Below are 25565 nucleotides of genomic sequence, written 5' to 3' on the forward strand. Positions count from 1 at the left end.
CATGCGTAAAGACTCAGTGAATTTTAAAGAGTGTACGAAAATTGATGTGCAAATTAAAAGAGAAATTTTTTACTAGCAAGCACTACGAGGGAAACATTTTTTGTAATTTTTGTGCATTTAATTTTAGAGATTGTGAGAGGACCTTCAAAAGTGAAATCAATGCAACCAGGCCTTGGACGCTGCGCTCGCAGTCCACCCCCCGCCGCCTGCTCACGTTATTGCTGTGTTGATTTCCGCCATTTTTTCATCTTTATTGTTTTGCGTTTTGTATCAGATACTTTAGTTAGGTCTCTCGTGATTAAATTATACAATTTATAGTATTGTATAATGGTGCTTTCGTTTGCTTTCAGGGGCACCCAACGACCGTTTTCTCTCGAATGCTTTTAAAAGCTGTTTTAGGCTATGTGGAGTACTTTTAAAGCTCTGTAGGTTAATTTTAGGTTGCGCTAAAAAAAATTTATCTGTTCGGTTATTCTAGGGGAACTTGAGTATTCTCGAATTTATTAGGGCTTTTTTGTCCATTTCCCGAAAACCTTAGGTCTTATCGCCTTTCCGAAAATGATAGCTGACCTTTTTTCGGTACTCAAAACGACATTTTTTACAATTCGAAAACAACAGACATTAAATTTCTCATATCACGAAAGTTCGAGGTGACAATTCTCTTAAGAAAATCAGAGGGGATTAAAGGTCTTCCGAACAGATAATTTACCGAAATGATCCGTTGGGTGCCCCTGTGCTTTTTTAACAACAACAAAACATGCAAATATAAATGGTTATTGATAATAAATAATCTTAATCTTATTTACAGAAGGGTCCTCTATTAAGATTAAACAAAAGCAAATCTGGGAAAAATGAACTGGATTGTAATAAACTAATATACAACTATACAGAACTAAAAATATAAACGTATTAATAGATAAGAACAAAAGGAGACAATATTAAAAAAGCTATGCATTATACTTACTACAATAAAAGAAAAATTAAACTTCGGCTTTGAAATTGCCACTTTTAAATGTCTCAATGGTTGGCGATTCTCTAAGCGTAAGGCCTAAGGAGTTCCACATATCTGCAGCAAAATTTAGAGTGTTCCAATACCGCCATCTTCTATGAGCCGATGGTTTCCGAATATTATGCTTATATCTAGTATTACAATTTAAACGAGTGCATAAAGAGATTTTTAATTGACTTGTAAGCGAAAATAGCGCGGTGTTCTGCCCTTCGCCTATGTAAAGGTTCCCGATGGAGCGTCGCTCTTGAGAACATGTTGTTCATCATACAAGGAAGACGAGGGAAACGATTTTGTAATTGTGGCGTATTTTATTTTACAGCTTGTGGAGGGATCTTCAATGGCACTGCAGGTGAAATCAATGCAACAAACACATACTATTTAGGATATTGTTATTGGGAAATCCAGTCACCGTTAGTGAACTCAAGTATACTTCTAGTTGTTGAACATTTCCAATCGCGGTATTGCAGGTAAGAACCTTTGATTATTGCATTGTTGTCATGATCTTACTCCCACGCGTTATTACTAGTTTTAGCCGATCGCGATATGAATCCAAAAAAAACCAGGCCAAAGCGACAATCTTATGCTTTGTATTTAAGGGCTGTCGTAAATCATGTTACCAGAATGTCCTCCGCGACATTAACATCAGCAAGATTTGGGTTCACGAAATTGCTTTACTTCTCTATAAGAACACAAACCTACCACAAAGCTAGATTAACATGTGATCACAAGCAGTATTAACAAACTGACCTAAATTCACCTACGCTACCAAAATATATACGCCACGTGCAAATGCAAAACTGTACAAACTATGAAGCCTGTGAAAACCCAATAAAGACTAATTAAGTACTTCTCGCACTTGTTTTTCTATGAGCTGTTTAGCCCTTTATTTCAAAATTGTTGTTTACGCTCCAGACCTACAATCACGATATTCTTTCAATCTCATCATAAACCAGTATGGTTGCCTACTTAATTAGCAAGATTCTGTGTCACACCAATGCGTCGGAATCGACAAGAGTTATTTTTTCTGTGGATGGTTTCTTATCAAAACCAAGAAGTGAAATTCCATTGATTTCTAGTAGACAAGCATTGCGTTTATTGCAAACTCGCGAGTGTTTGGTTTCTGCCTCTTCACCTATTCACTGTTAAACCATTATCGTGTATTCGTTGCTACTGAAAGTTCCACCACCCTTTAAGCCCTGGCCAAACGGACTCGTAAGTAGTCGCAAGTAGCGGCAAGTTGAACTTGCGTAGATGCTTGCGGTGGGTGGCCAAACAGGTTCGCAAGTTTTCCCGCTAGTACACTCAAGTCGCCAAAAAAACAAAAACAAAAACAAAAAAATTCAAGGCAGACATATCCTGTGTTTCATTGGCTAATGATAGGTCAACTTGCGTTGACTTGGGTCGGCTGACCAAACGGTGAAAAAGTTGCGTCGACTTGCATGCAAATTTGATATCGACCGAAGTGAAGTAGACCCAAGTTTTCAACGTGCGTCTCAGTATTTGCAAGTTCGTTTCGCCAGGGCTTTAAGGCGATGGACGATGCTGTAGGCTGAGTTGAATTAAATAGTCAAATACAGTGGATTACTTTTGTTTCTTCCTGCTGTATTTTAGGTATGGTTCAGTTGTAACTGGTAACGGCCAACGTGGGTACTTTTGTGGTCAAAAGGAACCATTTGCACTTCTGGTTTCGGGAAGCTATGCCCTTGTCAGACTCAACAGTTATTATTATTATTATTATTATTATTATCGGACGTCATTGAAGGCTTTCTATGTCGTGATGAACAATGGTAAGTTAACCGTTAGACTAATAGAGTACTGTTAAGACATGTCGGTTAATCAAGCACAATACTATTTTGTAAGAAACAATTTGGATCATCTTCAACGAGGGGCGCCAATAGTGCAAACTGGGAAACGTGCCATTAACTCAATTAGTTCAATTAGCTCTAATCAATTAGCTCTAATCGTTTCAACAAAAAAGACCGATTTCCTTTTAATAACACTACTCTTCACTATATTTAATTAAAAGGTATGACAGAACGGAAGAACCGTACAATGAGAAAAAGTCTTGATAAATAACATTTTGTTTATCCTGATTGTCAACAAACTTAGAAATGTCTACGGCAGTTTGTTCTTCGCCTTCCGCATTTTATCATCTGGAAGTACAGAATGAGTTACAAAACTTCCAGGCCTTATCTCTTCAAGCCATTTAATCTCTTTTTGCAGCTCAACTTCGTTTTTACCAGGAGTATTAAAACTTAATGTTTCCTGTCTCATTTGCGTGTTTTAGCGCTACACAGATTGCAAAAGATTAAATTAACATTTACTTTTTCTCCTGACGATACAACTTGCGCTTAAATGATGTGCCTTCGGCCAATCAGGGGGGAGTATTTGGGATGGCAGTATTGTGAGGCAGGAGAACGCCTGATATTTTTGCCTTCAGCCATTAATTTTCCGTTACTTAGAGGGGACAGAATGTCTCATTATAGGATCAAACAACAGAAACGAAAATATGGTTTGGAGGACTGATTTCAGAAATTATGAATGTTAATGAGACAGGCAGTGAAGATATACTAAAGCAGACTTATCAGAGAATAAAAGGAAAACTAAGGGTGGGTTAGTTGTTCTACAACAAGGAGAACAGCATCTCTTTAAAGAAGTGATCGGTTCGTCACCAGCCTTATGATAGCTATGTCAAGAAATTCTTCACAAAATAGCTGTTTGCCAGTGTGTTAAAATTTATCTTTGTCATACAACTGGGTATGTATCAGCTAAAGGGTAAAGCGTTAAAAGTAAAATGTTTCGGTCAAATCTACCTCCTTACACTATTTGCTAATTTTTCAGTTTCACATGAACACAGCTGGGACGTCACAATCAGCAATATAAGTCCTACAACGGTCGTTGTCAGCTGGTTACCTTTAAATGGCAGCAGTTTAAATTCCACTGACATATATGGCTATGTAGCTGTTTGCTTGCACAGTGTTAGCAGTGACGTTCTTCTGTTGAGTGTAGAAAATGCTTCATCTTCCAATACCGTGGTGCGCAATCTGAAATCCTACAGGAACTACAAAGTCAAGGTCGTTGCTCTCCTCAAAGATCGAGTGACTGGTGTAATAACCTTGAAAGGCAGCGAGGAAACTGACTTTCGTACCAAAGAGGGCGGTACGTAATTTTAATATTGCTAAGTTATTGTATTTAAATTGCGGGTTCAATTAATTCCAATTTTCCTCTGAAGAATGGTGAGTGAAGAACAGGGGAAGAAAAAGTTGCAATGGGCAAAAATATGATACCATACTGAACTGAAATAAATATTATTTATCCCCTGAGTGGGATTTCAAGACGCGTTCCAGGCCCTATTAATCAGTCTGGTGGGATCACCACTACGCTATCAGGACTAATATCATATGCTTGAAATACGACTAATTGTTAAAAGTACTGAACGGAGAATCCGTGATCCTCCCTGGCAAGTATTTCATCTTTCAATCCGATAACACTTGATTGACATTAGTTTTACCACTTTCTAAATTGAGATGAATCACGAAGGTTTCAGCATGAGAACAACTTTAGTCGTTTTTACTCTGAAAATGTCATTTTCTGTGTATAGGTAGGACATTGACTTTTACTTCTTCGCTCACTCCTTCCTTCCGTCGTTCGATTCCTGCTAACCTTTTAGTAACTCCGCTGACCGGTATATAAAGCGGTGGCCGTTGGTTGCCCACAAGTCGGAAAAGATTTATTCACCAAGTGATATGTTTCTGTGGCAATGTTTCTTATTCGTGGATCATTTCTACACGGTCGACAGCGTATGTGTTTTAGCTTGAAGTTCTCACTGTTAAACCAATTCAATGCTGTTCAAGGGAAGTAGCGCCGCTTCCGTTAATTTTTCTTCGGAAAGCAAACCGGCTGTGTTTTGGTAAATGTTCTGTTTAAGCATTGGAAAGGCAAAGGCTGTGTTTCGGTAAACTATTTTTAGCAAAAAAAGAGATTGGCTAAGCGCAGTAGGAGTCGATCTCACATCCTCTCGCTAGTCGGGGGGTCACCTACTCCACTGCGCCACATCGACATCTGCAGAATATCCGTGAAACATATTCATTATATTGCTTTCTACAAAAACGCTGGTTGTTAGAACAGCAAGCGTAAGGGTCGCGCGAAAGTCGTACGAGTCGATAGCTTATCCTTCAATTAAGTCGTTGCTGAGCTTGTTCAAGCGGAGTCGAATTACTGTCTTTCTGGTAATGTTTCTCATCCGTGCTGATTCGTGGATCTGTTTGGATGTTTAACAATGGCGTCATTCGTCACTCAATGGAGCTGGAGTAGCGGGAGACTGTACATTTCGATGTAAGCTTAATTTCGAACGACTACGTTCGGACATAAGCTATGAATGGACTCCGATCCAGTTATTTAATTTATACAAAAACTCCATTCTCAGCCTTTCATAAATCATTATCCGACTTCAGTGGCTCACAGCCACTTTGATTCGTAAATTGTTTAGACAGTACAGAAAGTATGTTTTGTGTTTTTGTGTCAGTGTTTTTTAAACTTGACTTTTTATAGTTTATTTTCTGATTTCAGCGGCTCACAGCCACTTTGATTATAGAAAGCAGCATTTGCACGCTGGCAAATTTAATTGGTAGACAAATTTTTGAGCGGCGAAGCCGTGAAGCGCAGAGATACCGTATAAAAACGCTCCCAACCTCCAGTCATTAATCATTTTATTCTTCTGCCGAACTTGAAAATGACTGTTGATCAGTCGACACGTCGTTCTTTTATAGCGTTAGTTTTGATCACGAGAGATATGCTTTTTACCAGTTTAAAGCTACAGGAAATTTCACATACCGTAAAGTCCCAAAAGCTACAGTGCTCGTTACTTTTGCAGTAAGGGACCTTTTGCTGGTGCTATTTTTGGAGGGTCGTAACTTTCGGGAGCTTACACCTTTCGGGTAGCTATATACCTGTATGTAGGTCGATCGATGTCTAATAGAAAAAATTCTCATCCTTCTTTACGAAAGCAATCAGTCTTCTTTTTAAAAAAGAAGTATAACGTTTGAAAACTCGTACGCCGTTCTTAATCTCGTACCTAAAGGTCCTTAATATATTGCCTGTGGAATAATGGATATTTAAACAAATCAGTCCAGTGCGCCTGTTATTGTTGTTGTTATTGTTTCTTAATTCAAGTTACGTTTCACGTTGCTACTTCGCTACTTTCGTAGCGTCGTTGCCAAGGGCCGCCACTTTCGGGATTCGCTAACAAGAGGAAATGTTTTTTCGCTACACGTGCTTTCTGGCTGGCATTACTTTCTGAAAGTCATTACTTTTCTAACTTTTCTAACTTTTACCCTCATAAATGTTTTATTTCAATAGATCTTAAAGCGTGTTTACAAACATTGTCCGAGCTGAATATCTCTTTCCTTATTTCCGGAGTATATTGTTAAATGAAAATGCCATCAAATATACAAATAAATTGCGTAAATAATTCGCAGAACAAAATATATTACAATTAGAAGTACAGACTGAAAGGATAGAAGTGGATTACAGTTCAATCTATTTGCCTTCCCCACTTTTGTCATTTTTTCTTTCTTCTTAATGAAGCAAGTTTATAGCGAGCTAGTGGTCATACATATTTCAAAACATGACATATCAGCCAGGACACTGTCCCTTATTAAAAAGCCTAGAACTACGTTTAACTGTAGCAGGCAGAACCCCTTTACAGCGGAAATTATTTCTGGTCGTACTACTTTTAAAAACTTGGTATTTTTGACTTAGTTTTGCATTCCTTAAGCTTACGGTTTATAGCGCCAGGACATTCCAAACAACCAATGAAATTTGCGGAGCTCCAGGTTCCGAGAGGGCTGCCAACCGGAGCACCATACTCATGGGAACCCATAAATTGTCTTTCTCACCGTCATCATAGCTAGTGGTATAGCTTGTGCGCGCGTACGCTCGCATCATGGCGGCCATACTCCAGTTTTTAGGTCGACTGGAACATGCAGCCTCGGTTTAAAACGTTCATCTTTTATATTGGACATCAATGTCGAGTTAAGGTCAATTGACACCTTTCAAAACAAGGTATCTGCTCACGAGTATCATTTGTCCATATTGTGGGCTCAGGTTTAGAGCTCATCGAGGTCACGCTTTTTTTTTTTTTTTTAAGTTGGCTACTGTCCAGGTACTGGTTTTCGACTGGATCGGAGACTCAAGTCAGGTTAACATTTTGGAATCAGGAGCTCCGTTTTTAGGCTTGGCTAAATCTATATTTTATTTCAAGTTAATCGAATATTGTATGACCAAAGGTTTTCATGTCAGTACATTTTTAACTAACTGCACCGCTTATAATTCTTTTACAGTGCCCGCAGCAGCACCGCGGCTTAATACCGTTGTGGCCTTGGACAATCAGAGAGCTTTTGTAAGCTGGTTTACATTACCACAAGATGAGTTCGGGGCATTATTTCTTGGAGGTTACAGAGTGCATTACTTATCTTACAGAAACTATCAAACTAGAAATGTCACTGCGCGACCAGACCAGCTGCAGGTTGAATTGACTGACTTAGATCCAGACACTTGGTATAGCATATGGATAACGGCGTTTACAACTATGGGAGAAGGTCCACGGTCGTATAGCTATTGGATCAAAAGTTGTAAGTGAAGTCCAGCCAGTTTTTTGTAAATTTGTCTTCGATTTTCGGATTAATTTCTGGGGCGTTCATAGAAAATAGCTGATTGTTCTTATAATTTTTTTAGGGCCAGATAGCTTTGTTTTGTTCTTGAAATATATTTTTTGTGGTTTAAGGGTGTGGATGGTCAATTTCTAATCGGTCTGGCGAAATTGTCTCTCCTGGGTTCCCTCACTACGTTGAAGCTAGTGATTGTGCGTGGAGCTACTTTGCCCCTGACAACTACACGATACTTCTGATCACGTTCACAAGTTTTAATTTACCTTCTTCGTGGAACTGCAGGTAAGAAAATTTTCCATTCTTGTAAATTTTGATTGTCTTCTTGTTGACACGAACCAAAGCATGTGGTATGAATTGAAGCAAGCAAGTTGGAAGTTTAAATATTGTCTTGGAGGGTAAAATTTTATATAGGCATGCAAACGGTTCACCTGTTTCAATGAAACCATTCATTTGCTGCTGCTTGTTTGAACAGGAATAGATCCACTTTACTCATTTTCAGCAAGGCGACAGAGTAGCCTAGTTTCTTCCAAATTAAAAAAATAAAATACATTATCTAAATTTGACTCTTTCCTAGAATCGTGTTCGTTCAGATAATCGAGTTTACATGGCTCTCAGCTTTAGCTTGGAAACTCCAAGTTGTCGGTATGAATGGGAAATTCACTCGATACTTTCTTCGCTCCTGCGCTTCCTGTTAACAAACTAAATAAAGTGCAAAGCCGTGAACGAAGATCGTGCTTGATTGAACGTTGGATCTCACAGTAGATCTAATTGGCCAAACTTGAAAAGTAACTGAACGATGATAAGTCAAAGACTACTGCAAGGCTGACACAAAGTTATCTATTTCAAACGTCAGACCAGGCTCCTTCAGGTTTAGCTGTATATTATGGTGGATGTCGCAACACATACATACCTCTTACAAACCGAGTTCGAGGGCCGTACTGTAAGTTACGGACCGAGTATTTTCCCCATCGATTTACGGCCTGGGGCAGCATTTTCAAGACCTCAGTCACAGTTTTTCACTATACAGACCTCCCAGCTGGCCAATAACATATATATCTCTATTGTGTGTGTCTGACGGATTCGGGAACGATTTCTTTTCACTCGGAACGGCTTCAAATTTCTGACGCACCTCGAAAGCAAAAAGAGTCGATTTGAAATCGTTGCCAAGTGACTCGTAAGTCGTTAGCAGGTTTTAATGCACAATTTCACGACACATTTTGGCAACAAAAACAGCTTTAAATTTTAGCGGACCGTAAAGTAGAATACGACCCGCTAAACTGACCAATCATTAGCTAAGAATAGCTAACTTAGCTTTGGTGATCGGCGGATAAGAAGCCGTAATTTCTTTGTGATAGCGTCTCGGATAAGGGTTACCGATAACTTCATGAATGTTTTTAACGGTGCCGCATCCCCTTATGTATTCTCTTACTGTTACGTTTTGCACTATTTCTTAAAGGAGAACTGAGGCCAATATTCAATACTTTTTTATATTGTATTTTTAAGAAGTCTAAGACATGTAAAACCAAGTTTCGGTGGTTATTTGTGTCTGTTGCGTTTCTTTTCTTCGATAATTTGGTTTAAAGTTGAGTTTTTCCCGCTTTTTGAGCTTAAACACTGTGGGCTCGTAATTATTGTCAGCGGCTTGTAGCAGTAAGTTGTGACGTATGATATGGGGAAGCTTGTTTATTTCGCAACAGACTGCGACACAAATCTTTGTATTTTCTGGGGATTTATTCACCTATTTATTGCCCACTTGATCGTAACCATGAGCGTACAACCGTTTCTTTTCGAGCCTACATATTCTCCTGGTGAAGAACCGAGCGGGACCCCATCGTAAATAGGCAAGTATGCCTTCTGTAATGTCAGTTTAATTTGTTTTTTCCCCAACCTCAGTTATCGTGCACTGTAGTGATGGTAATGGTTCCCATTCGATCTGTAGAACATGGCGCTTAGCAGCATACCGTCAGTTCACCTGGTGGGTTCATGGTGCACTGGGGAAGAAAAACCGGCGAGTGATTCCAGCGTGCGTTGTGAACGCCATTCGTAGAGAATTTCCCGAAGAAAGTGGCTACTATGAAGGTTTCAAGGCACCAGAACTGGATCTGAATTAATTACAAACAATCTTGAACTTTGCATGATCATGAAAACTGAACTGGTTTATAATTGAAAAAACGTTACTCTGGTTTAAAATGTAAAAATGGTAGTAAAAATTCTTTTTGTAAAAGTCCCATCGTTTCGGCTAAAACTTCAGCCTTCATCAGGGGAAAGTGACAAGGAAATTTGTTGAAAAGGCACGTTCTTATACTATGCAAATCGGCAAATCGGAGCTAATTATGTTTTGTCCCTTAGGGCTAAATTTAAAAATTAGTGCGGCAAATGCATGCCATCATTACAGTTCAGCGGATTTCTACAAGTGTTAATTTCCCATGCTTCTAAAATACGTCTGTTGCGCCAATTTGTGCTTGTACGTAAGATCTTTGAAGATTCCCAGGAGATGGTGTGGCCAGAGTGTAAACAATGTTCCGCTAAAGCTGACTTGTGCGAGTGTTTGTTTACAACCGCTTTTTGATGTTCTTTGAGCCGGGTGGGAAATTTTCGTTTCGTTTCTCCGATGTAGCTTTTGTCACAGCCTTGACAGGGAATTGAATAAAATGCGCCACGAGTCTGATCTTTCGGGACTGGGTCTTTTAGTTTGGGAAATAAATTGCCGATGGTATGGTGTGGTTTTAAAGCAACTTTGATATTGTAATTGCTTAGGATTCGCTTAATCGGTTCCGTAGTGCCCTTGACATACGGTAAAATGCAGAAACCTTTTTTGTCATCCAGTGGAGTTGCAGGCGTTTGTTGAGAACGCCGTTCCGGTTTACTTGCATGAATAACAAAGCGTTTCGGGTAGCCATTCGCCCTGAGTGCCGCGATCAGCTGTTTCATTTCCTTTGATTGTTGGTCAACAGAAGACGGGATAGCTTTTGCACGATCAGTCAGAGACTTGACCACAGCCCTTTTGTGAGCAGCCGGATGGTGAGAGTCAAACGAGAGATATCTTTCTGTGTGTGTCGGTTTGCGATAAACTTTAGTGGAGAGTTGGCCATCATCTTGTCGACAGACAGTGACGTCAAGAAAGGATATTTTCCGTTCTGTTTCTCTTTCAACTTTAAATTGGATCGACGGCTCGATATTGTTCAAACGACTCTGTAAGGCTAGCACCAGGTTGGATTTAACAGCGGCACACACATCATCTACATATCGTTTCCAAAAACACGGTTGGGAAGGAGAGGTGGATAGTGCTCGTTTTTCAAGGTCTTCCATGACCAGGTTTGCCATAACAGCTGACACTGGAGAGCCCATGGCGGTACCAAAGATCTGTTGGTAGTGATTGTTGTTATACTTGAAATTTGTTGTCGACAAACAGAAATCCAACAGGTCAACAATGTCATCGACAGAAATGGTGGTTCTATCCTGCAAGGTGTCATCATTGGAAAGCAAATCTTTAGCAACTTGAATGGCGAGGTGGTTTGAACTGGTTTGTCAAGGTTTTGATTTAGCTCCTCGCGTTCTATAAAAATAATTTAAGAAACTTTCCTTGGCAGAAAACATAGCTCCCCAACCGCCTAATCTTTTACCCCTCTCTTCCGAGTTGATTCTTTATTCATATCTTATTTTAAGTTTTCATGGTATGTGAAATTATTTATCCAATACAATAAATTGTACATTCCCAAGTTCGTGTATTCATAAGTATTCATGAGTTCTGTAGTGAGACAAAGAATACCATTTGGTACCATACATTTCTACTTCTACTTCTACTTTTAAAATCTACATATTTCCATACAATAAAAATGCAACTCAGGATATTGCGGTTTCATTAAAACACCTTGCGATAAACCCTCTCTGACGAAGCAATTCCATGTTAAATAACAGTTTTTTGATTGAATTTAAGTGTTGATTTTATGAAATCTGCATTTGTCGCATAATCAAATATGCATTTTATTTTAATTGTTTGAAAATCTTGTAGTAAGCTTAGTAATAACATCTGCTCTGGGAGGCCTAGGTTTGCTAGCGATATTTTTTAGGAATGTGCGGGGCTGTGAGTGTTGCACTCCTTTCGCGGGGTTTTTGCCTTTTTCTGTCAACAATGGCGTCCAGAATAGGGTTCAGATAATCTCTGCTTGTCTTTTTCATAATTGGTTTTGCCACCCACTCTTTTGTGTGTTTTGGAAAGACAAGCTTGTACTGAAGCTCACCTTGGTTGGCACCCCTTGTCGCAGTGGCCTGCTGTCTTCCAGTGTTTGCATTGTGATCCAGGGCTGCCAGCTGGGTACGTGCAACCATGCCCTTGTGTGAGAAATGTTGACTTTTGGGGACGTACCTAGTTTGGACACTGTGGTACACCTCCAAATTTCCAGTGTGACAGCACAATGACAATAGCTGAATATCCTTCAAGAGGTTTTTATCAAAAACAACCTCCCTTAGTGCATCATGAGCTGCGGAGCCTGGTCGCAACCACCTCTTTTTTCTTGCTTCATCTCGAGGGATGGGTGGATGAGGACATTCATGATAGATGTCTGCGGCGTCCCAGGAGTGGATGTCAGCAGTATGGTGCACAGTGGATATCCACTTCTCCCTCAGCAGCTCCTTGTTCCCCTCACATGTTTCTGCACACCACCAAAGATGATTCGAAATAGATTTGATCCAAGGTGATAGGTCGCCACAGTCTTTCTTCTTTGATTTTTCTGTCAGTTTTTTAGTAATACTTTTGGCCAGATGACAAACATCAAACTGATGATCAATTTCCGGGAAGTTTCGCTTCATGCCTGCCCTGATACCAACATGGCGATCAATGGCAACAACTGTAATTTGCCCTCCCCCCTCCCCCCCCCCCATGATCTTGTATGTGGTTCATGCAGCGCTTAAATCCCTCCCTTTCCATGGCATTGCTGCTGTTCACTTCAGTAACTTGAACAACATGAAAATCGACAATTTTGTCAGTTTGTTGGTCAATCATTGTGTACGTGCCATATTTCGCATTATGACCAGGGCTATCACAGCGCCCATCCACTGAAAGCCACAAATCTTTATCCCCAAGCTCGGAAAATACAGAATTTTGCTCCTGATGCCAAAACTCGTTAATTACAGGAAATAAATATTTATCTTATATGTTGTAAAATGTTCTCTCACTAAAAACTTTAACTTAAGAATATCTGCTAGAGATGCTACTTTTGTGTAAGTTGAACCACTGAGCAAAATAGATGATGACAGCAGTAAGTTTCCAGCTGCCATCCCTTCAATCATTGGCTGGCTACTCCAGAAATTTTTGCGACCATTCTTGCAAATTAGGGTCACAAATAGCTGAGTTCCCTGGGTGTATTACTTCTTCTTTATAACAACTGCACCACAGTCAGGGCATCGCTTGAAAAGCTTGAAGAGCTCCTGTTTGAAAACAACAAATTTGGCGTCATCTTGTGGGTTGAGGGGCTTTAATTTTTCTTCCCCCTCATCTTCGGATCCTGATACACTGGAATCATCCGATAAACATTCTGATGTTGATGGGAGGTAAGTAGCATCCTTTTGTGGGGAGACCTCTGGTTCAGCAGTTTCCTCGCCAGGTGGGTCTTCCTCTTGAATTTGGAAGTCATCCTCCTCAACTTGAGTGCTTGTGGTGCAGAGACGCGGGATATAAAAAGTAAATTCAGTCTGGGTATCAGCTGATTTCATCATTAGCTGTTCTCCTTTGGCATGAAACTGGCATCCAACATCAACACCCTCCTTTGGTAGATTGACCTGAATTTCTTGATCTTGAGACTGAACCAGCACGGCATTATCAGGATCTTTGTCTACTGATTCGGTTGGTGTAGATTCACTTGGTTGAGGTTCATTAAATCCAGCAGGTGGGTCCAGTAGCATGGGACTAGCATTACTAACAGAGGCAAGATACTGCAAACAAACAGTATACATATATCTGTAAAGCCATACATTAAATTATTCACGTGTCGCTAATTTTTAGTAAGAGTAGGAGAAGAGGAATGGAAATACAGTACAGTCAAAGGTTTCGGGATTGCATTTGAAAGAATAAGTCTTTATTTAATTTTTTTTTAAAATTAAATTTCAGTTGATTTCATTTTCTGGAACAGCTGAATTTTGATTTCAAGGGATTTCAAGGGATTTCAAGTTAAATCAATTTCAGTTGATTTCATTTTCTGGAACAGCTGAATTTTGATTTCAAGGGAAGAATCCAAATTAACTCGCCTTTCTTAATACATCTTAAATAATTAAATCTTGTGTTGTTGTTTTTGTTTTTTTTTCCAATTATTGGCCCCGGGGAAACTACACGTCTCATGGTGGTGTATTTAGGAGTCATGCAACCTCAGAGTGAATGTATCGAGGCTTGATTACACAAAATTGAAACAGCTCCATGATATATTAGCCCTTCAGTGTGAATAACTGATAAAACAAAGGTCTTACCTCTTGTCTGGTTTTCTCCAGAGAACGTCTCTCAGACGATAGTCTTGGTTTTTTGGGTGGTGGTCTATGTGAGAATAGAGAGGGTATAGCATCTGGTTTCAAGATGGCTTTTGGTTTGGAGCCGAGTAACTCTGCCTTTAAGTCACGCTCGTAACAATCGGGCGCGAAATGTTCCGAACACAACCTTGAGTGTTTAGAAATGACGAGATCAACACGGGAGATTTTTGCCAACCACTGTTCTCTGATAGATGGGTCACTTGGAAAACAATGATACGATATACCAGTAGTAAATCGTGAGTCGTTATTGCAGTCAAAGGCCGCGCAGTACACCATGATGAGACCGAGAGATCCGAAATGATGCACTAGAGCTAAGGAGTCTACATTTATGCGGGTTCCTTACGTAAGACCGGAAAATATACTGCGTAAATAAAAAGTCAACCAAAGTCCATTGCAGATTTCGAAATTTTATTTCCTCTGTTATCATCTGACATCTGGCATCATGGAGACCTCCGCGCGATCTTAGCACTTCGATCATAACTTGCTTTACTCTGCAAAACAAAGCGGATCTGCGGAATATAACGTGTAGGATCAGGAAAAAAAACATTTATACTCTGCAAAATGTTCATATGCTTTCTGTTAATGGTCAAAAAGAGTAAACACATGACATTTTCAGTACAATTGCAGAATGTTTTGCAATCACTTGGCTAATGAGCTTATGTACGTGTTTTCGACATTCGATTCCCAACGTGGGCGAGTGAGATCCGTCAATTGAAAATGGACTAAACTTACACAATACCTAAAGGAGTTGAATATTATTTGTGGACCCTTTAGCCGTCTTTCCCCTCGCAAAATTTGTTTCTTCTCCTTGTACCTCGCCGCAAGTGCATACAAGGCTCTCTGGCAATGTTTACTTTCTTCCCCATATCATACGTCATAAGCTTCAGTACGAACCGCTGACACAAGCTTTCCGAGGCGCCGCACAAGAACCAAATAAGCAGTAAAAACCTTAGATTTTTGGCGTGAAAAAATTTGTTTGCGAGGAAAAAAAATAACGAGCATTGTTTCATATAGTATAATAATTAAATATAAATAACAAAAACTTGCTTGAATTTTGGCTTCAGTTCTTCTTTAACAATGCCTCGATAATTAAATGATATACGACCGACGGATTACAAACCAATGTTTACCGACAATCCATTCCCAAGTTGATTGGCTCATAGCCACAGTAATTACTATATTTTGAGTAAACATAAGTCTGTCCTTTTTTTTATGTAGTAAAGTTGAAACTATTTGTTTTTTTCCCACAGTCGTTTTTATCTTGACATCCAGAAAGGACAGGAAGTAGATAGGATATGCGGCTCAAGGACGGGATTATCAATTCTATCGGGCGGTTCGTCCTTGTTGCTGCGTTACCACTCGGATCGTTTTACAAATATGGTACCCGGCTTCCAAGCCAAATATTACATGCTTAACGGCTCATTAAGCAAAGGTCAGTCCTCCAAATTTCTGATAACCTGAGTAGAAAATAAGTAATTAATCACTTTTCATTACAATATCAGAGATCTACCCGCGGAATTGTAAGCGTTTTAAGCTGTTATTGCCTAAATGGAGACAAAAAAAATGACGGACTGGGTAGCACTGATTGATTCTTTTTATTTTTTCAGAGCATGCAATCAGTTGCAGTATTTATAACCACCTTTCTATCACATTGTTGTTAAAACCGAATGTGTGTAAATTGTGGTGGAGGATTTCGGTGACAAGGCATTTAGAAAAGCAGCTATAAGTGTGTTTTAATCTTTAGGGAGTATTTTAAGCTAGTTATATGTGGCAAGCCTTTTTTCAGCAGGACATTCAATAAAAGTGAATGTATGGAAGATCGTATAGAGCGGTTTTCAACTGAGTGTCGAGATTAATCAGGCAATTACTGGGGGTTTGGTTTTGGTTTTGCTACGGTTTGAGATTGGATGAGCAGTCTAATTGGTAAGTAATTGGTTTAGTTTTGGTTTTACGACACTCAATTGAAATCGCTCTATTTGAACTACAGAAAAATATATGAAGCCATGATTGATCATCGCAGTCATATACATAGCTTGATCAGCTGTAAAATTAGAGCCTAAAGAGAAATAATTCAGGCTTGAACGGGAATCGAACCCATGACCTCTGCGATACCGGTGCAGTTCTCGACCAACTGAGTTTCCAATCCTACTTGTAGCTGGTCACCTTGTGAGTTCGTAATATACCCGTGATAGCGAAGAAACAAGGGAATATATGAAAGATCATATATTTGAACTGCAGAGAAAGATATGAAGACATGATTGATCATCACAGCTATATACACAGCTTGAGCAGTCGTGACACAGTTGTTATGTTCACAGCTGCTCAAACTTTGTATATAAATGCGGTTGTCAATCACGTCTTCATAAGACACAATGTTGAAGACCCGAATTATTAACGTTTTTACTGTTACCAATGAAAGGGATTGAACTTTACCCGCATAATCATCTTCTGCTAAAACAGCCCTTGACCTTATTTTGGTTGTAGAGACACGACGAAAAGAAGGATTGCTAAAGAAAACTGTTGATAGTGAAGCTGTGATGTCATTTAATTAAAAGTGCTCAAACTCTTAGAAATAAGCACATTAGGTAATTAAAAATTATACGTGAGAGAGCATTTTCTTCATTTTTCAAGGTAACCGGAAGTAAATGTCGAAGAGATATACTCGATACGGTAACAGAGGTCTTGCTAGAATATTTCGAGAAGCTAGATCTTCTCGGGATCTTCCCCAAAACTGTGAACCGTTAGTCTTACACTTAGTTCAATGGTAAATTGCCGTGTCAAGTGAAAGATAATATGATAGGCAATACAAGTATCATATCTAGAAATAGTAATACCCGTAAGATATCTTTCTAACTCGAGTGGACTAAATCTCCACTGTTTGATTTTCTTGTACTACAGCCCCTCAGTTAAATGGTTGGAGCATTACTGCTGAGAGCATTACCTCAACAACAATATCAGTAGGGTGGTCCAGCGTGACACATGCCATATCGGTTCAGGATTTGTTTGTTTTCGTGGCTGTTTGTACTGCTACTGGAATAAATGACAGATCGCGTCTAGCTACAGCTATTGTGTCCTCTTCAAATGTACTGGTGGGAACGCTTAAGCCTTATACAGAGTATCAGGTTCAAGTCGTGGCCTTGGTCAAAGGGCAGACCAATCGTAGAATTGCAATGAGAAGCAGCAGTGTTGTTCTGCTTCGAACAAAGGAAGATGGTGAGTTTTTCACTTACAGTTTAAGAACTAACAACAGCTAAGGCTGAGGCAATATAAGTACGTGCGGCTTCAAAAAGTATGGTTCTTGAGCGGTTTTGGTCCAAAAAAGGGTATGTTTTTCATCTGGATTGGCATTGCGGGTGGGCTCCTGGCAATGCATTGGGTATTTTGTCTATAAGGAACTATTTCTTTTTTCTGCATCAACATCGGCAGATTTGTAGCCCTTTTCAAATGTTTACTCAAATGGAAGCCATTTCTTGATAGTTGCGGTTATGTATAAGGACCTTTTGTTAATTTTAGAGGTCTAAAATAGGGTATCGATTTTTCGCTCAGGCATGAAAAAGAGTATGGACAATCATAGATTTTGATCTGAAATAGGTTACTAGTTTCAAGGTTCGAGCCACCCATCCTCACCAAAAACTTTGGGGAGTACCCCCTGGGACGCAAACAAACATTGCAGTAATCTAGTGTTAAACACACTATATGCAAAGATAAAAAAAAGCTGAATTTATTTCTTTTCACAGTATCTTGATATATGTATAATTACGAAATGTACTTAAGTATGTGTTCGCGAAGCAAAACTATATTTATCTTTTGCTTTTAGACCAATGATCGATACCTACTCTTTTATCCATCTACAGTTCCTTCAAAACCTCCTGATAATATAACTGCTTACAGCACTAGTTCTACTAGTATTGTTATTACATGGTCTCCCATAAGTGAAAACGACGCAATGGGAAAACTCTTGGGATACCTGGTGCAGTATAAGGAAGCATGGACACCGGAAAGCTATAACAACATTTCTCTCCAGGCGACAGCTGTATCTGCGGTGATTAAAGGGCTGAAAGTGTTAACATTGTACAGGATCCAGATTGCTGGTTTTACTAGTCCTGGCGTTGGAGTCCAAAGTAGGCCACAGTATGCAAAAACAGGTACTATTTAATTTTCAGCGAAGTTTATTTAATCGATGTCGAATCCGCCTGGAAATTTAGTTTAAATGTCACTGAGTTATACATTCGAAAATTATAAGCCTGTGGAATTTTTAGAAACCCATCATCGCAGTTGTGAACGCAACTTAGAGAGTATTAAGGCTTAAACGGAATGTGCAATTCGAACTTTTGACCGTTGTGATACTGATGCATTGCTCTACAAACTGATCTGTCGAGTTAACTGAGAGCTGGTCAATTTTTGAGTTCCTAATACACTCATATACGATGAAGACACACACGAAGTAAATACATGGCGATGAATGCAATGCAAATGATGCCCTTAGCCTACTCTTTCCAAACGCTCGTTATCTCAATGATTCTCAAAATTGTTCCCTCACCCAAAAGGCGAAGTTATGTCAAAACCGTAAAGGTAATGCACATGTTGTTCCAAGTGAGATCCCTTTACTAGCCCAGGTGGTAGCTACTTTAACTTACCAGCATCTCCGGCACCATCTGCCGCAATATGATGGAGAAAGTCGTATAACAAGCACTACAACGGGTTTGCTCGCATCTCTAAACCCCGCTCTATGATGTTTTCAGGCTGTCTGTTTTTCGTACCCAACGAGGTATCAGACTTAACCAGTCCAAACTACCCGAACAAGTATCCGAGTAATTCAAACTGCACCTGGATAATAGGTCAAGGGATGGATTTAACAGAAGCAAAGATCATAGTCCTGTTTGACTACTTTCATACAGAGGGCCAAGGCAGTCCTTGCAGGTAACGTTTCGGTCAGTGGCTTACGTACCTAAAGAAGTTTTCAAGTTCAGTGAGGAGCGCAAAAATGGTTAAACTATTAGAAGCGTTTACTAATGGCATAATCATAATTACTTCAGCGCAGCATATTTTATTAAATTTCATCGTCAGGTAATGAAAGTCACATTTTGCACACGGATGTAAGAAGAAAGCAGTTTTGGAACACAACTACGGCGGATTAATGGAGGAATTTTGCTCAAATCATTGTGCTATTGTGTTTTGTTGTTAACAATGATATGAAAGTTCTTCTTTTCGTCCAATTTTGCAGTTCTGATTTCGTTCAAGTAAGTGACGGTTCCCAAAGTTTAAAATGGACATTCTGTGGGAAAATCCCTCCGTTTGCAGTTAGCGTCAGTCAAAGTTATGTCACGTTGCGCCTGAATTCAGACAATGGAATAGAGGAAAATGGTTTCCACGCTCGTTACCTTGTTGTAAGGAATGCAGTAAATCTTGGTACGAAGTCTAGGTTTGATAGTACTTAAGAGCAGCTTCGCCTAAATATCAACTGGACTTAGAAATAGCGGAAAAATCGAATTTGTAAAAACTCGCCCAGAATGAAGCCTTACGGGCACTAGTTTTAAAAATATTGTTTTAAGTTTGATAAACCAAAACTTATTTTTTCATGCAATTTTTTTCGATTCCACAAATCGGCCAAAATCGATTGAAAATGAGAAATATATTCAGAGGCTCGTAAACGAAAATTAAAAATATTTATCACAAACTGATTGCACGTCGTATTTGTGTTTCCTTTCTTGTATGTTTAGAGCTATATAAATCACGATTTAACTACCCAAGACAGCTATACGAGAGGTCTACATTTAGCCTATTTTCAAATGCCAAAAGGGCGTTCTGGTAAGCGGCTTTTCCCAAAACAAAATGCGACTTTTAGATACTTATTTGATCCTGTAAGAACAGTTTCTTGCGATTCACAGGAAAATTTTTCAAAGTAACGAAGCGTTTGCATTTCTTGCAATAATCGGTTTCGTTACGCTCGGGTCAAAGGTCACGTTCTCAGAGGTAGTGCTGCATAAATATTTTAAATTTTCGTTTACGAGCCTCTGAATATATTTCTCATTTTCAATCGATTTTGGCCTATTTGTGGAATCGAAAAAAATTGCATGAAAAAATAAGTTTGGGTTTATCAAACTTAACTGAAGTCATTCTCAGGAGCTCTCTCTGTAAGTGCATTGTGTATCTTGTCAATTTTACTGATTAAAAAATTGTTGAATGCATCTGCAAGGCTAGTGGAGTCGGGAAAACAGGAAGGATATTGTTGTACTTTCTGTTTCTGAAGTAATTAGTTAACAGTTTTACGTAACATCCTCTGATCGCCTGAGAAATCACTGATAACGGTAGTGTAATAAGCTGATTTTGCTGAGTCAATTAAGTTGTTGACAACACTACATTGGTGAACGTATAGTTCGCTATCACTTGGAAGTCGGGTAGAACGCCACTTTCTTTCTAGTTTTCTTCTAATGCGTTTATTCTGAGCAATCTCAGTTGAATACCGGGGTGCTGATGGACGAACTGTAACCACACGTTGCTTGATAGGTGCATGTCGGTCTAACAACGAGCGCAGCACGTTATCATATTGATAAACCAAGATGTCTAAGTGAGAAGATGAGAGGAATTATTAATGTCGTCACAGAGGGCATCATAGTCAATTGAGCGCAGTTTTCGATAGTTCCTAGTTTCCTTCTTGAACTGAGGTTTCTGTAGCTGCAGATTAATTTTTACAGCAGAATGGTCTGAGATCACTGGGTCAAAAATTGAAATACCACTAAGAAATGTGTCATTTGATTTGGTAATTGCAAGATCGAGAGTATGACCGCTAATATGAGTGGCTCCAGTGACGTGCTGTCTGAGATTGTAGGACTCCAGAATGTCCACGAACGCTCTAGCTTGAGAATTATCTGAAAGCTAGACTGAAAACATATGGAGAGAGAGCATTTGCTGTGGCGGCACCGAGACTATGGAACTCGATCCCACTTGAACTAAGATCCAGTAGTTCGATTGACATTTTTAAACGGCATTTAAAAACATATCTTTTTAAACAAGCTTTTTAACTCTTTTAATTTTTAGATTATTATTTTTTTTTCCCTCCCCTTTTTTAGCTTTTTAAATATTTTTTTTATTTAATGTAAAGCGCCATGGACAAATAGTGGATTGGCGCTATATAAATATTTTATTATTATTATTATTATTATTATTATTATTATTATTATTATTACTTAGTTCGCTATCTTAGCGCTCGAGATTTTATTTACGAAAAATTTTATTTCACTAATTTGAAAAAGGAACAATGCTCTTTCAGACCAAAGTAGTCGTTTTGGGAAAAGCCGTGTTTTAGAACGCCTTTTTAGCATTTGAAAATGGGCTAAATGTAGACTTCTCGTTTAGCTGTCTTGGGTCGTTAACTAACTATATATGATCGTTTATATGATGGTTACCCGAGACAACCCTCCCCCAGGTTACCCTAGCCGAGGTGACTTGTGTCTCGGGAGGGACGGGGGGGGGGGGGGGGAGGCAACTCGGGTGGGTGAGTTTTCTCGCCTCGGCAGGTAGGGTAACCCTGGCAGGCGGAAAAACATTTATTCATATAAACACTTTGGCTCGCCAAACTGGGACAACTCTCGGCGTGGCGATTGTCACGAAATGCCTAGATTAAGGATTTAGAGCAGAAATTTATATCAAAGAAGTGAAAGTTAACTCGGCAAAACCCACTGTGATCGAATGACCGAGAGAAACTTAAAAAAGAGGGATATTTTCTAGATTTGATTATTCAATAAAGGTTATGAATAATCAGGCAGGGTCAACTTTGACTCGGCCTGCAGGGAAACCGTTTTCTCATATAAAGGATCCATAAAGATGCCTTAGGGGGAGGGTTGTCTCGGGTACCCGAAACCATATAAATGGGGCCTTATTTTCGATCGATTTTGGCTGATTTGGGACATTAAAATAATACTTGATTTATCGAACGTAAAAAAATAGTGTTTTTGTAACTATAGTGCCCGTAGGGCTTCATTCTGGGCGAGTTTGGAGAAAGTTTCACTATTTCTAAGTCTAGTTAATATTTTGGCGAAGCTGCTCTTAAACGCTACTGCATAACAAGCCTTCTAGTGCATACAGTGTGTTAACTCAATCATTTTTATGCTTTAAAAGCCAGTACAATTAGAGTTTTTTTTTTTTTTTTTTTAAAGGTATCTGAGTCCTCCTGTCGAGACAGGTTCACCAATTTAGTAGCCACCCAATGTGGAATAAACTGACAGTGACTGTTCCTGCTGAGTCAACGATCAACGATCTCCTCCTTATAAGCTAAGAAGTGAAGAAATTTCCTGAAAAATCGCGAATGAAAGTTCAGTTAATTTACTGACCACATAATGAAGGAGATTGGGGACGAGCCAAATACTAAAGTGGTTAAGCTAAAAGTTATACCTAGAAAACTCTATTCATAAGGTAATGAAGCATGCAACTTAGCTTTTAACCAATGGCACTCAAGCCAAGTTGGCAACGTGGCTACAAAATTGTTGAAACCTTGTGGAAGTCTTTAGAACTTGATTCTGAATCACTGATAGGAAAAACAAACAAAGAAACAAACAACCAAAAAATGGTGAAAATCTTGGACTTTCTCTGAACCTTATTTTCCGTAGTTACTGATTATCATTTTTACCTCAGATATTGCAATAAAAGAAGAGAATACCATTTTAGCGACAGCTGCATTAGAATGGCAAGAGCCGTCGCTTAGTACTGGTATTGCGAAGAATTACATTGTGTTGTACAAGCTGTCTCAACCTTCAAAGTATTGGAATGTTGCAAGAACCAACGATACTCTAGTATCCCTCAGGGACATCCAACCCAAGTCAGAATATACCGTCAGGGTGCTTGTCCTCACCACCTCTAACATCACCTACGAGAGCCATACTTTTACCTTAGAAACTGGCACAGGTACGTCAATGCATACTTTTATCATCCGATCATGATTAAGTTAATTTCGATATTGGTTTAAGCCATTGTACTTAACGTCAAAGGAGGGCGCCATTCTCCTTATTGTTAGCATGTTAGTCTCTCTGACTCGCGAAAGCTGGCAAGTGTTCTTGTGCTACCTGCCTTGACAAAACTACTTTTACAGTGTCTCTCATGACCTAGTGGTTTCAGTGTAACCGGAAATTTGGCAGGAGAATCTAACAAATTACTGACACAGCATCTCACCTGGGATTAATTACAATCCAATCCAAGAGGTCAATACTAATAATTGTAGTCACCCTATGCCGATGAAACCCGGGAGAAGTAAGGACTGTACCCGCATGAATTTCTAGTTTTGAGATGAGGGACAATCAAGTCTAAGAGACACAAAGGTTCTTTATTATATTTAGACAAAGGGTGAGCAAAGGTAACAAGGGCAAAATGTGCTGTAATATTTGGAGGGATAATGTGTTGAGCTGCACATGCGGGACGTTCTGGTCGAAACTTGAAAGGCTTAGGCGTTCTTTTTCAAGCTTGATTGGACAAATTTAAAATGGCGTCCATAGGTGGAACCACCCGCGTTGTGTAAGCAAGGTGAAACCTCGATGAATAGCCCATGTACATAGAGAGAAAGCTGTCACAAAAAGATATTTTGGAAAAAAATCTATCACAATTGTTTTGTGCCAGTTTTGTTTCCGCCAGTTCGTGTCGGCCCTGGGTACGGTGTCCCCCACGCAGTGAAATATATTGCCCAGTTGAGCTACTTAGAGCAGCTTGACCTTCTAATCATAGTTTTCTTAAGGAATTTATATTTATATTAAAGTGAGATATAGAAGGTAGAATTCTATGGCGATATGCTGGAGAAAACAACTTATTTATATTAGACGGTTAACAGTCAATTTGACTGTAAACTTGAAAGATGTATCGATCGTGTTGCAATTAATTCGACGGCAACAAGAGTGAAACGCAGCAGGATTTTAAGTTGTTAATCGCATCTTACCATTAAATCGCTATGTACCCTGGGATTAACATAATGTAGCTGCCAGTAACAGTACGTAACCCAGAAATCTGAGGGGAAATACTAGAGAAAGAAAATTACTTACACTAGAAAATTACTACTGGTGCATTTTGATGTTGTATTGACCACACTCCGACCTGACGGGGCCGGAAACACAGCACAAGTTATAGGTTATTTCTAAAAGAAAACTGACCTAAAATTAAATCCGTTTTGTGAAATCTACTTTCTCTTAGCTATAAAATTACACATTATGATTAAATATTTCTTCTAAAAGTATTTTTCTAAGCCAATATGAAAAAGCAATCTTGCATATGCGCAGCCTGTAACACTGTCACTCTGGAAAGAACATCGAGTAGGATAGTTGCTCTACAACAGTAGAGAGTTAAGTATGAACCACATGAAACTGAAAATGAAGTAGTTTAATAACTGAGTTGCTCACACGATTGGATATCACTTATAATTTCGCAAAGGATACTTGCACATTTTAATTCTTAAATGAAATATCTGTTTACAAATAGAATTTTTACGTCCTTACCCGAGAAGGATTGGTAATCATTTAATTAATATGAGGTTTGCACATGAATGAGTAGTTATCAATTCAGAACAGGGTGAGTGGTTGGGGGCAATTCTTTGTACCCCCCAATAGAACGCATTGCGGATCACGTAAGGGCGCGGAGTTATGTGCCATTCTTCAGGGTTAAAGGACGTCGACAGGACCCGACAGAGCCCAGCCAACGCAGTACCCTAGGTCTTAGTAATATAAACAAGGGAAAGACATGATTATTAATCAAGGGGCTTCGTGTTTACTTTACACCAACTTTAGAAACTAAAAGAAGGACTTTCTCCCCTCATACCACGCTTCATATGGTCTTTAGTGAAGAAACAAATGCGTTTATGTTTCTCCATTTCCCGCTTATATTGATAGAGCAATACGTTTCCACTTCCTCACAGATCCGAACGGGGAGCCAATAAATACACCAAGCTCTACTACTGCAGGTAACCGGACCATTTCGTTGTCTTGGCGGTTAGTGCATTGCCGTTTACTTTTATAGTAAAGTAATATCAATCCTCAGACTTGGAGGAAGACTCTGGTTGCTTCATCTAGACAGCATGAAACACGGATATTCTACAGTAACGAACGCAGAAATGATTGAAAAATAAAAATGCCCCGTCTATATGTTATTTGCCGGCTGGGAGGTCCGTATAAAAGATCCTAAAATATTGAAGATTACCGCTAATTCGTTCGCGAAAATGGATCAACAGGACGATTCCGCCCGCCGTGAACGGGCCGGGCGGATGGGAAAATTCCGTCCGCTACCGGAACCAATGAGATTGTAGGATTTGTTAAATTCCACCCGCTCACAAACTGAAAAAAGAGAAAATGGTATTATTGCATTGCCGTTTACTTTTATGATTAATGATATTTGTGTAGATT

The 25565-nt window shown here is 39.3% G+C and overlaps 1 protein-coding gene and 1 pseudogene across 2 annotated transcripts in view; one reads left to right on the forward strand and one right to left on the reverse strand.

Moving 5' to 3' along the window:
- LOC110043096 (uncharacterized) overlaps positions 1-25565 on the forward strand; it is a 390873-nt gene that overhangs the window by 63076 nt on the left and 302232 nt on the right. Inside the window, exons 22-33 of one of the 2 annotated variants that reach the window (XM_089292810.1) lie at positions 1329-1476; positions 2621-2796; positions 3851-4168; positions 7351-7641; positions 7794-7959; positions 15444-15625; positions 17092-17406; positions 18048-18338; positions 18936-19113; positions 19418-19602; positions 22825-23094; positions 25082-25126. The exons of the other annotated variant lie outside the window; for it this stretch is intronic. Coding sequence (XP_089148936.1) covers positions 1329-1476; positions 2621-2796; positions 3851-4168; positions 7351-7641; positions 7794-7959; positions 15444-15625; positions 17092-17406; positions 18048-18338; positions 18936-19113; positions 19418-19602; positions 22825-23094; positions 25082-25126 — 2565 coding nt within the window. The remainder of the gene's footprint in view (positions 1-1328; positions 1477-2620; positions 2797-3850; positions 4169-7350; positions 7642-7793; positions 7960-15443; positions 15626-17091; positions 17407-18047; positions 18339-18935; positions 19114-19417; positions 19603-22824; positions 23095-25081; positions 25127-25565) is intronic. 2 annotated transcript variants of the gene reach the window in all.
- LOC110047371 (uncharacterized) lies at positions 11667-14469 on the reverse strand (annotated as a pseudogene).

Source organism: Orbicella faveolata, unplaced genomic scaffold, assembly GCF_042242905.1.
Source record: "Orbicella faveolata isolate gen_17 unplaced genomic scaffold, um_ofav_v1 contig_24, whole genome shotgun sequence".
Classification (NCBI taxonomy): domain Eukaryota; kingdom Metazoa; phylum Cnidaria; class Anthozoa; order Scleractinia; family Merulinidae; genus Orbicella; species Orbicella faveolata.